Source organism: Microtus ochrogaster, chromosome 2, assembly GCF_000317375.1.
Source record: "Microtus ochrogaster isolate Prairie Vole_2 chromosome 2, MicOch1.0, whole genome shotgun sequence".
Taxonomy (NCBI): Eukaryota; Metazoa; Chordata; class Mammalia; order Rodentia; family Cricetidae; genus Microtus; species Microtus ochrogaster.
Window position 1 is genome coordinate 56,238,243 of NC_022010.1, and position 12,187 is coordinate 56,250,429.

Below are 12,187 nucleotides of genomic sequence, written 5' to 3' on the forward strand. Positions count from 1 at the left end.
GAGAGAGAGAGAGAGAGAGAGAGAGAGAGAGAGAGAGAGAGAGAGAGTTCTAGATTCTAGATAAGATCCACATGCTCCTCTGGTTTATACATTTGGATTGAGATGGTGCAGAACAAAACCCCCCAGATGGCTGAATTCAAAAAATACATAACAACTGCAAAATAAACCGCACGCTGCCTCTTCTGTTTATGGTTTCTACTGTCACGGCCTAGTATCTTATTTCCATTTATCTTTCCATCATGCACTGCTGTTCATGAGGAGAGCTGGACAAATGGATGGACATTTTACTATTTAATCCTATCAAGTGATGTGACAGACTTTGATAACTTCCCATGGGAGGCCTCACTCTCTCTGAGGAATGGATGGAGAGTGGGGTGGGAAAAAGTGGGGGAAGTGGGAAGGGAAAGAGAACTGGGATTGATATGTAAAATGAAAAAAGATTGGCTTAAAATAAAATAAAACATAAAAGTAAGATCTCGCTTTGACCTTAGGCATCAGATAGACCTATTTCAGGCTTCTGTGTCTCTCCCACACCACCTACTGTCCTGGGCCTATGCTCTATTCTGTGAAAATTTGTTCTCAATAAAAAAAAATTCATTTTTCAAGACAGGGTCTCTCTGTGTAGCCCTGGCTGTCCTGAAACTCACTCTGTAGACCCTGCTGGCCTGGAACTCAGAGAGCTAGCTGCCTCTGCCTGACCAGAGAGGGGATTAAAAGAATGTACCACCACTGCCCCAGAATCAATAAAGAATCTTAAAACTGGGCTGGAGAGATAGCTTAGCAGTTAAGAGCATTTGTTGCTTGTTCAGAAGATCCTGATTCAGTTCCCAGCACTCACGTGGAGGTTTCATAATTGCTTGCAACTAGAATTTTAACACCCTCTTTTGGCTTCCACGGGCACCAGGGGCACACAGGCAAACACCTGTATATAGAAAGTAAAAATAAACAAATATTTTCTTTTAAAAAAACCAATTTTATACTCAACTCACCATAAACAGAAATGCTTTCCAACAGTCTCCTTTTTGACTATTTGATGTCAGAAACTGCTGAACCTATGGAAATGAGTCTTTCTTCAATATCCACTTCATGATGAACTTTTTCAGATCCCTTGTAACTTTTGAAAAGTTATCATATAGCTTACCTTTTATTTTTTAAATTAATATAGAGAAAGGTCCCAAGGATGATACATGAAACTGAAAACAGAACAATGAATACAATTGCAGTCTTCTTCCAATTTGAAACATGATTCCTGGTCCCTGAAAAACACAAACCAGAACATATTGTTTCCCTGATTACACTGTACTGCCATCTTGGGGTCTTTAATTTATAATGTTTTATGACTTACTATAGTTTAATTGACTTTCCAATTTAATCTATAAGATAATTTCCCAATACCATGGAAAGAAAGAAATAATTCTAGGTCGTTTCCTCTTTCCTTGAATATAATTAGGGATGTGTATATCTTTAAGTGAGACACCATGACCTTGCCTTTGACTGCACAGGTGTGGTTTTATCTGCTATTCTTTTTCAATGAGATACTACAGAACCATTTTATGTGGGTGGAAGAGATTGAACATGAAGAATTTGATACTGGAATATGAACTCTTTTCTGAAGGCAATTAAAAAAAAAAAAGCAAAGTAACTTCACAAGAATTTCACCAGAATCAGGAATTCACGCCACTAATATTTATCATAGAACTAAGCAATGAAAAACCATCTTCTGAAGTGGTAAATTACTTCTTGTAGACACCTGAATTTTAATAAATAATTAAGACTAACCATCATAACACATCCAATAGATTTACAGAAGATACTTGTAGTATTTAATTCCTATAACCAAATTGTTTGAATTGGGAAAATTGACAAGGAAAAGTAGTTGGCCAACTTCAGTTTCAAACAAACATAATGAAAATACTTATCTCTAATATTTTTGAGACTCTTTAAAAGTAGCATTAAAATATAAACTGTTAAATGAAAAAGAGCAAGAATATTGACATAGCCTTCAGAAGGAGACTTAAAAAATATGTAATGTGAACAGAAGAATGAGCTCTGGAGGTGAAGGATGAAGACAGTGAAACAAAAGACAAGTTATTATTTTCAGATATACTTAAAGAGATACGACTTTCTCAACATAAGTATTGAGGAAATGTTTTTGAAAAAATGAACACATTTAGCCCCCCAACTGCCAACCACAGGGAGGGGCTCAGCATTTCCCACTCTGCAATGCTTAAATATTTCCTGAAGATATATTCAGGGAACTTGGAAAACCTTGTTTACAGTTGCATATATATCCACTGGTGATCACACAGTCTCCAGGGGGATATTAGCACTGATGGCCCTGGATAAACTAAGTGGGAAACAAGGTAATATCAAAAGTCATGAGCCTAGGAGAGTGAGTGTGGGGAGAAGGAATGTGGAGGTGATGTGATTGCAGTGGATGAGAGTTAAGAAATGGGAAGAGAACAGAAAGGAATCAGAATGTATCATGTATGTATGTGCAATTACCAAAAATATAACTTAATTAATAAAAATTGCTGTGGGACAATGGTTTGTACCCTGTCGTTTGTATTTTAATAAAATGCTGATTGACCAGTAGCCAGGCAGGAAGTATAGGCAAGATAATCAGGCAGGAAGTAGAGGCAGGGAGACAAGAACAGGAGAATTCTTGGAAGAGAAAATCTTGGGCCACAGTCGTGATCCAGCCACAGAAGAAGTAAGATGTAACTGCCTCTCTGAATAAGGTACTGAGCCATGTGGCTAGCATAGACAAAAATAATGGGCTAATATAAGTTATAAGAGTTAATAAGAAGACTGAGCTAATGGGTCAATCAGTTTATAACCAATGTAGACCTCTGTGTGATTTCTTTGGGACTTAACAACTATGGGATCCAGGCAGGACAGGAATCCCAACAACAAATAGTGCCCAACATGGGGCACGAACCCATGACCCTGCAATTAAGAGGCTCATGCTCTACCGACTGAGCTAGCTGGGTGGCCAGGACAAACAAGTAGCCTTCTCCTTGCAACAAAAAATGAACAATTTTCATTTTAAGGTGAAAAAAAGAAACTTTCAATTAAAAACATTGCTTCTCAAAAGAAGAAAAAAATTCCATAAGAGAACTTGAAGAAAATATTTATACAATCTCCCAGATAATATGAATAGAAAAAAAAAAAAGAGTCATGGCTATTAAAATGAAGTAGAAAGCTTCCTCAGATGGTTGGATGAAATTTTGATGAAAGTTTTCTAAAACAAATCAACTAAATTAACAGGAGTTAATTCTCCATGAAACAAGAAAAAATTATGGAAAGTTACATCTTTCTCACTATCCCTTTAAGTTTATCAAAATGTCAATCATTATATTGGAACAAAATAGACCAGGTCTCCTTACCAAATTATATCATTACAGGTTTTCATTTCATTCTCATTGCAGGAATCCTATGGAAGCTGTCAAAATACAGGAATAGGAACAAGATTTATAGCTAGAGGGTTATTGCGCACTATGTCACCAAGTGAGGGCCTAGAAAACTAATCAGCTTGTACTGATATACAATGGGGAGAAAAAAATACACAAAACTTCCTTGTTCTTTTGATTTTCAACAAAATGCTTCCCCTGTTGATGTAAGGTTTGAAGAAAGATTATATTGCTTGATTTTATTTTAAAATTTATGAAGTGTTATTGTACTTATCTTAAACACTTATAGCATAACTAATATTACTTGAGTGGCCTATTTAATCTTCTAAGCCTTATTCTCCATTGGAGAATAATTTAAATTCCTTTATGCTCTGGTAGCAAACCTCTGAATTATGTGTGTTGGTTTGTTAGGAATGGCCCCCATAGACTCATGTATTTGAATGATTGTGGCACTATTAGGAGGTGTGACATTGTTGGAGGAAGCGTCTTATTGGAGAGGTAGTCTTTGAGATCTCTTGTTCAAACTAAGGTTTGTATGGCAGTCTCTTTTTCCTGCCTCTGAACTAAGAGGTAGAACTTCTTCTCCAGTACCATGTCTGCCTGCACGCCACCATGTCCCACCATAACCAGAATGGATTAAACTTCTGAAGCTGTACAATAGCCCCAATTAAATGCTTTTCTTTATCAGAGTTGCCATGGTCATGATGTCTCTTCACAGAAATAGAAACCCTAACTAAGACAGAAGTTGGTACTAGGACTGGGGTGATGCTGTGGTAGGCCTGATCATGCTTTTGTTTGTAGAAATATAAATTTGGGGACTTTGTGTGGTGTTATTTTGTTTGTGCTCTAACAAATAAATCTTGCTTGAAGATCAGAGGGTGGAATTAGCCACTAGCTAGCCATAGAGGTCTGGAGGTCTGTACAGAGAGACAGGAAGTGATATGACAGGGCAGAGAGAGGAATATAAGATGGGAGGAGACAAGAGCTTAGCCTTTTTCAGCTGAGGAGTTAGCAAGGTAAGAGTTGGCTGTGGCTTGTTCCTTTCTCTCTCAGATCTTTTAGCATCTATCCCAATATCTGGCTCCAGGTTTTTATTATTAAGACCAACTAGAAGTCATGCAGAAACTTTGGATTAGGAAAGAAATGGAATATTTTAGTGGTGCTTAGTGAGACATACTAGTAGGAGCATGGAAGCCCGAGAGGCTGGGGATGGTTTGAACTGTGGGGGCCTGGATCATGAGATTTCAGAGGAGAAGAAATTTAATATGTGACCTAGAGACTTGTTATATTTTGGTTAAGAATGTGGCTACTTTTTGCCTTGTCCAAAAAGTCTGCCTGAGGTTAAAGAGTTTGAAACTTATTACGTTGGTAAAGGGAATTTCAAAACAGCCTAATATAGACTCTGTCATGTAGTTAATAGTGTTTATTCTTGAAAAGATTTATAATGAAAAGGAGCTGTAGTATGAGGAGTGGCGAGGCCGCCCGGATCCTGGCCGCCAGCTAGCTTATGCCCCGAAATAACTACATGGAAACTGTATTCTTTTAAACACTGCTTGGCCCATTAGTTTTAACCTCTTATTGGCTAATTCTCACATCTCGATTAGCCCATTTTTAATAATCTGTGTTGTACCATGAGATGGTGTCTTACCAGGAAGGATTTTCGCCTACATCCATCTGGGGTTGAGTGGGAGAATCATGGCGATTGACTGACTAGACTTCTTTTGCCCAGCATACTGTTCTGTCCACTTCATCCACCTAAGGGCTGGCCTATCAAAGGCCAAGCAGTTTCTTTATTAATTAACCAATGAAAGCAACAGATATATGACACTCCCACATCAAGGAGCAGGCCAAGCAAGTAAATATACAAAATGTGCAGACTGAGGAAGAATGAGGCACTAGGAAGTTGGATGAAGCTAAATCCTATGTTAGGATTTATTTAAAGGAGATAAACAGATTAAAGAAGAACCAGATGTTAAATGGAATAAAGGGTTTGTGATCTCAGGACAGGATCCCACCCAGCTGAGCTTTCAACTTATGAAAAGGACTTAAAGGAGGGCTTAGAGCCAGGTGTGATAGTGCATGCTTTTAATCCCAGCACTCAGAAGGCAGGCACTAATAAATTTCTAAATTCAAGACCATCCTGGTCTATAAAACAAGACCCAGGATAACCAAGTTTAGGTAATAAAGGATACCATTGCAAACAGAAAAACTAACGATGATGTAATTAAATAAGGCAGCCATGTTCCCATCCCTAGCAAACAGCAGAAGTTGGCAGCTTCAGCCACTTGGTCCTGGCTTTAGATTCAAGGATAGAAGATAGGGGTTACAGAATCTCCATCCTTCACTAAGAAAAGCCACAGAGACGAGGTGTGTGTGTGATGTCTCTGAATGGAGACCCAGAGAAGTCATTGCATGAAGCTGTGAAGATGAAGCCTGAATTGCCTTGGATATTCCAGGATGTTGGAGATGCCAGAGTCATGGGATACCTGCCAAGGAGAGCTGCTAACTGGGAGTGGAACCTGCCCAAGAGGAAGCAGTGTGTGTATACTTGTGGTTAGCACAGCTGAAAGAAGTTGGAAATCTGAAGAGCATTTTGACAGCAGACATGGAGATGCAGAGCTTGGAGTTTTCCCAGCTGATTATTGGTTTTGCTTTGGTCCCTTCTTTACCCCCTTTCCTCCCTTTTAGAATGGTAATGTATATCCTATATCATTTTATGTTGGAAGTATGTGATCTTCTTTCTTATTTTTATTTTAAAGGGGATTACAGTTAAGAGTCTGAGAAGAGACTTTGAAATTTGGACTTCTAAACATGTTTAAGACTGTTATAGAGTCTGGAGACTTTTAAAGTTGGACCAAATATATTTCTTCATTATGTTCTGGCTACAAGCCTATACAGGCAAGGGAGTAGAATGCAGTGTTTTGAATAAAAATGGTGCCCATAGACTCATGTGTTTTAATGGTTGGCCCATAGGTGGTGGCACTATTAGGAGGTATGGCCTTGTTGGAGTAGGTGTGGCCTTGTTGGAGGAGGTGTGTCACTGTGGAGGTGGGCTTTGAGGTCTCATGATCAACGTAAGCCTAGTGTGGCAGTCTCCTTTTCTGCCTGCAGATCAAGATGTAGAACTCTCAGCTACCTCTCCAGCACCATGTTTGCCTCCATGCTACCCCACCATGTCTTGCCATGAAAATAATGGACTAAGCCTCTGGAAGTATAAGCCAGCCCCAGTTAAATATTTTCCTTTATAAGCATTGCCGTGGTTTATGGTATCTCTTCACAGAAATAAAACCCCAAGACAGTGTCTTATTTCATACTTAAAACTGAGTTTTGTCACACCTATCTCCCTGTGGCTTTGCATCTGAAGCTCATTAGACCCAAAGAGCACAGACTTTTCATAGCTGTGTCTTCCAGACTTTAGCAGATTTTCCTGAGGAAGTGGGAAGAGGTGCAGTCCCCTAACACATTACACTTTCTGAAAAAAAAGAATTTTTTTTTGTAATGGCTAAGGTCTTAGGCAGGGAGACATTTCACGTGAATGGTGCCTGTTTCCTTGACTCTCTAAAAGCCTAAAATTCATCCATTAATTTGAAATCAAGATGATCAAGCTTTGGACTATAAAACTCAAATGAGATTTTGGAGGTCTGTAAACAACACAGAGGTGATGAGACCATTCAGGTTGAGTGCTTTGACGATCAGTAACAACCCAGGTGAATACATCATTTGGAAGAGGAATTAGTTATTCTAAATCATTTGTTCATATATCAAAGTGGTATACTGCATAGCAGAAAAGTCACTAAAATCTGAGCTATAGGAAAAGTAAATTCTCTACAGTGTGAAAGATCCACTGTTGTCTTAGGTCCCCTGTTTAAGCAAGAAAAGAGGGAGATGTTTCTTCTTGACATTAGAGAATGGTAAAGGCTATTTTGCTTGTTAAATTCCCAGTCTCTATATGAGGCACTATATTTTCACTGTAGATCAAACTTAAAAGGTGGAAGGGAACTAGAAAGAAAGCACAAATTCTCTTCCAGTTGAGAAAGTGTATATGTGAGAATCTCACATGATCATTCTGAGAAAGAAATAGGTTAATGTTCTTGGTTGTTGAAAAAGTAATAAAAGACCTTTACTTAGTTAAAAAAAAGTGATTTGGCCATATCTGGAACATAGCTTCTGAATGCAGAATCTGAGGAGATATTTTCCAGAAGATTTTACCTCAGTGATTCTGCTCTCTTCTTAATCAACTCCAACTTCTTAGTTCTACCTGAACAGTCTCTGTTGTCCCAGGAACACAAAGATTTTACTTCATTGGTTCTGGGCTCTTGTTAATCACAGCTGGTGCATCAGCCCCAGCTAACCAGAACCATGCACTGTCAACTCAAAATAGCACATGGCCTTGATAGACTCTTTAAACTTCACTCTGAAACTTCAAAAGCCAGGCCTTCGTTGTCTGCACTGATTTCAACTTTCTAATCTTGCAAATTTCCAGGGTGCTTCTCCCTGAGCTCTCAATACTCACTGGCTTTTCTAGTCTACAGTTTCACATCCCTTCCACAGTCATCCACAAAACAACATAGTCAGGTCTGTCACAGCTCTCCCCTATTATCTCGATAGGAACTCGGCTCAGTAAGGACTTCCATTGCTGCACTGAAACACCAAAACCAAAAGAAGCATGCTGGGTAGGAAAGGATCTAAATGTCTTAAACTTCCGTTGCACTGTTCATCATCAAAAAAACTTAGGACAAAACTCAAACAGGGCAACAAATTGAAGGAAGAGCTGATGCAGAGGTCATGGAAGGATGTTGCTTACTGGTTGGCTCTACATGGATAGCTCTGCCTGTTTTCTTATAGAAACCAGAACCACCAGCATAGGGATGCCACCACCCACAATGGGCTGGGCCTTCCATCATCCAGCACTAATTAAGAAAGTGTCATATAGGTTTGCCTACACTATGATCTTATGAAGGCACTTTCTTCCTTGAAGTTCTCTCCCTTCAAATGACTTTAGCTTGTGTCAAGTTGAGGTAATATAGCACAGTGTTTATAGGCTCCAATATTTGAATGCTTAGTCACCAGGAAATGGCTCTTAAGTGGCGCTCTTATTCCTAAGAAGGAACATGAGGTGTGCCTTTGTTGGAATAAGTGTGGCCTTGTTGGTAGAATGCATCACTGGGGATTGGCCTTGGGGTATCAGAGGCCCAAACTAGGCCCATTGTCTCTCTCCTTCTGCTGCTTGTGGATCTCTATGTAGAACTTTCAGGCACTTCTCTTAGCACCATGCTGGTCTGCATGCCTCTATGTTCCTAACCATGTTAAAGGACTAGAGCTATGAAACTGTAGGGAACCCCCAGTAAAGTGCTTTCTTTATAAGAGTTGTTGTGGCGATAGACATAGATTAGTGTCAGGGTCTTCAATTCAATTCAGTTGAATCCATGTGTTTGTTTTTATGTCAATACCAAACTGTTTTTGTTTTTAATGTTGTTGTTGTTACTATAGCTCTATAGTATAACTTAAAGTTAGGAATCCACCCTAATGTCATTGCAGAACCTTCATCCAGTAACTGATAGAAGCAGATGCAGAGATCCATAGCTAAGTACTGAGCCAAGCTCCTGGAGTCCAGTTGAAGAGAAGGCATTGTATGACCAAAGGGGTCAATATCATGACCCACAAAACCCACAGAGACAGTTGACTGAAGTTAGTGGGAGTTCACTGACTCTGGGCTGATAGCTGGGGAACCTGCATGGGACCTAACTAGGTCCCCTGAATGTGGGTGACAGACAGTTCTATGGCATAGGCAGTCTGTGAGGCCACTGGCAGCAAGACTAGGATTTATCCCTAGTGCGTGAATTGCCTTTTTGGAGTCCATTCTCTTTGGAGGGATACCTTGCACAGCCTAGATAAAGGGGGAGTGCCTTGGTCTTGCCTCAAAATGGTGTGCATTGTTCTTTTGGAAAACTACAACTCCCAGACTCCTCCTGGACTATGGATACCTGTGCGCACACCTGCGCGCAGGTATGGGACATCCTTCCCAGACACCCTTGCACTCCCCGTTAAAAGGCAGGGCCACACGAGGCTCTCTCTCTCTCATTTGCCTTTCCTCGTGTGTCCTGCACGTCCCTCCCTGCCCTTCTGTGTTTCCCTCCCCCATTAAAGTGGACCCACGTGGGAGCCGCCATGTCGTGTCTGTGTTTGTTCCACTGTGTGTGTCTGTCCTGTGCCCCGTGTTCAAGAAGAACACCCCTGTATTTATTATTTTTTTTAAGAAGAACAATTGGTGCCATCTCAGGGACTTCCTGTCCCGGGCCTTCCACCTGAGGCCCAGCCTTCGGGCCTTTGGTGCGCCTCCCGGAGTGCCGGACGACCTCCTTCCTGGGAACGAAGTCTACAACCGGGGACCTGCCCACAGCCACCTGCCCACAGCCAACCGATTCGTGAGTTTACCCCCGCTGGTCTCTCCCCGTCCTGCCTAGGAAACGCCTGGCCAGCTTTCTCTAGCGCGTTCTGGGTTGAGTTGTCTACCCCCCCTTTTTTCCTCTACCCCCTCCCTTCCTTGGTTGACCATAGCTCCGCCTGCAAGTTGGGGATTCGGTGTCCCCAACTTCCCGCCAGGAATTCGGTATTCCTGGCCTGCCAGGAATTCGGTGTTCCTGGCCTCTTCTGCCTTTTTTTCCTCCTTTCTCCTCTTTCTTTCACGTGCAGGCTCGTCACGGGACAGGCACCTCTTCTCAGCTGAACGGTCAGCCCCAAAAGGCTTAATCTTCCCCTCCTAGCCAGGATATTCCCGCCGGTAGCTAGGCTCGGGACGGTTGTTTAATCTTCCCCTCCTAGCCGGGAGTTTCTTGTCGGTAGCTAGGCTCGGGTCGATTTTGCCAATAGCGCGGCTTCTCGGGGCTCAGGGACGCCTGGGCTCGAGCCGCCCCGCTCGTTTTCTGCAGGCGGATTTACTGATTAACAATGGGAACTAAAAATTCAAAGCCAATTTCTCCAAACTCCCCCCTCAGTCAACTCCTGGAATCTCTAAAGCCTCATGCTTTGATTCCCTCCATCAAGTTAAAGACGCTGACACATCTCTGCTCCAAAACCTGGCCCTGATATAAGCTAGAAGATGGTTTTCACTGGCCCCCTCAGGGCTCATTTGACCCTGATATTTTACGGGAGCTGGCCAATTTTTGTCACCGGGCTGCTAAATGGAAGGAAATGGCTTACGCAATGGCTTTCTTTTATATGGCCCTAAAAACTGATCCGTCTACAACTTCACAATGCCCTCCTGCTCACATGTTCCTAGCAATGTCTGCCCCACAGGAACCTTCCGCTCCAGCCATGAGGATGGATCCAGCGGATGAGCCTCCTCTCTTCTGGCCTCGAGGGACCACCCCCTCCCGCCCCGTCCGGTCTCGCGACAACTTAACTGCTTCTCTTCCTTCAACAGGTTCCAGACACCGGAAGGGCTCACCTAAATCTTGCCCCCATGATGCCTCTAACCGTTCCACTTTCAGGTCTCTCTCCCGTTCCCTGCTGCATAAACATTCCTCTAGATCCAGGTCTCTTTCTCCAAAAAGTTCCCATTCTCGCCAGAGTTCGGGGTCCTCATCCAGCCTTTCTGATACGCCTCCAAATTCCTCCTGTACCGGGCGGCGCAAACAATTAACAGTCTCTTTCTGTCACAGACACCCGGAAGAGTCCTCGGATTCCTCCCTGACTTCCCCTCCTCCAACCCCGCCCCCTCGGTCCTCCAGAGCGCCTTTAAGCTCCACCCCCATCCGCCATATTACCCCAAAATTCACCCCGCCCCTAATGCGCTCACGGGCCACAGCGAGCGCGTCACAGGCCACAGCGGAGGCTGCCGCTAGTCAAATTAAGCCAGCCACAGTTCTGCCCTTGCGAGAGGTGGCTGCTACTGAGGGGTTAATGAAAGTCCATGTACCATTTGCCCTATCAGAACTGTCTCAAGTCTCTAAGTTGTTGGAATCATACACGGCCAACACCACCAATTTCACGAGAGAGTTTCAATTTTTAACCCAATCCTATGATTTGACATATCACGATGTGTACACAATATTATTTAATAACCTACTCCCCGAGGAGCGCAGACGGGTCTGGGAGCAGGGGAGACAGTACACCGATGAGGTTCACCAAACCCAGGCCTCCCACCCCACGGGGGCGGAGGCAGTGCCAGACCAGGAGCCCCACTGGGACTATAACTCACCAGGGGGAATTCTGGCTAGGGACCGGTTCATAACTTGCCTCATGGTTGGACTCCGCAAAGCTGCTCTTAAACCGGTAAACTATTCTAAGCTCGCAGAACTTTACCAGGATACTAAGGAAAATCCTTCTGCTTTTCTCGACCAATTAACGAAGGCTCTATTACAGTTCACAACTATGGATCCAGAATCTACTGAGGGCAGACAGTTTCTAATGTTCCATTTTATTAACCAATCCTACCCAGACATCAGTGCAAAACTTAGGCGTTTGGAGAAGGGTCCCCTAACTCCACCGACAGAGCTCCTGGAGACGGCTTTCAAGATCTACCACGCAAGGAACGAAAAATCCAAAAATCGCTGCCACGTAATTACTGCGCCCACCCGACCAGCTGAGACAATGGACTCCACCGCCTGCCCTGTCCGCCCTGCTCCCCCACCCCCGCGTGAGCCGCCCGGCCCATGTTTCAAATGCGGTAGGCCAGGTCACTGGGCAAAAGGGTGCCCCAATCTCCATCGCAGTCCACGGGGCCCCTGCCCTAGATGTCGGAGGGAGGGCCACTGGGCCGTGGACTGCCCTCG

General features: G+C 43.0%; 1 protein-coding gene across 1 annotated transcript in view; it reads right to left on the minus strand.

The window, feature by feature from the left end:
- LOC101993096 (OX-2 membrane glycoprotein-like) overlaps positions 1-12,187 on the minus strand; it is a 47,083-nt gene that overhangs the window by 14,550 nt on the left and 20,346 nt on the right. The window contains exon 4 of the mRNA XM_005345122.1: positions 1,142-1,256. Coding sequence (XP_005345179.1) covers positions 1,142-1,256 — 115 coding nt within the window. The remainder of the gene's footprint in view (positions 1-1,141; positions 1,257-12,187) is intronic.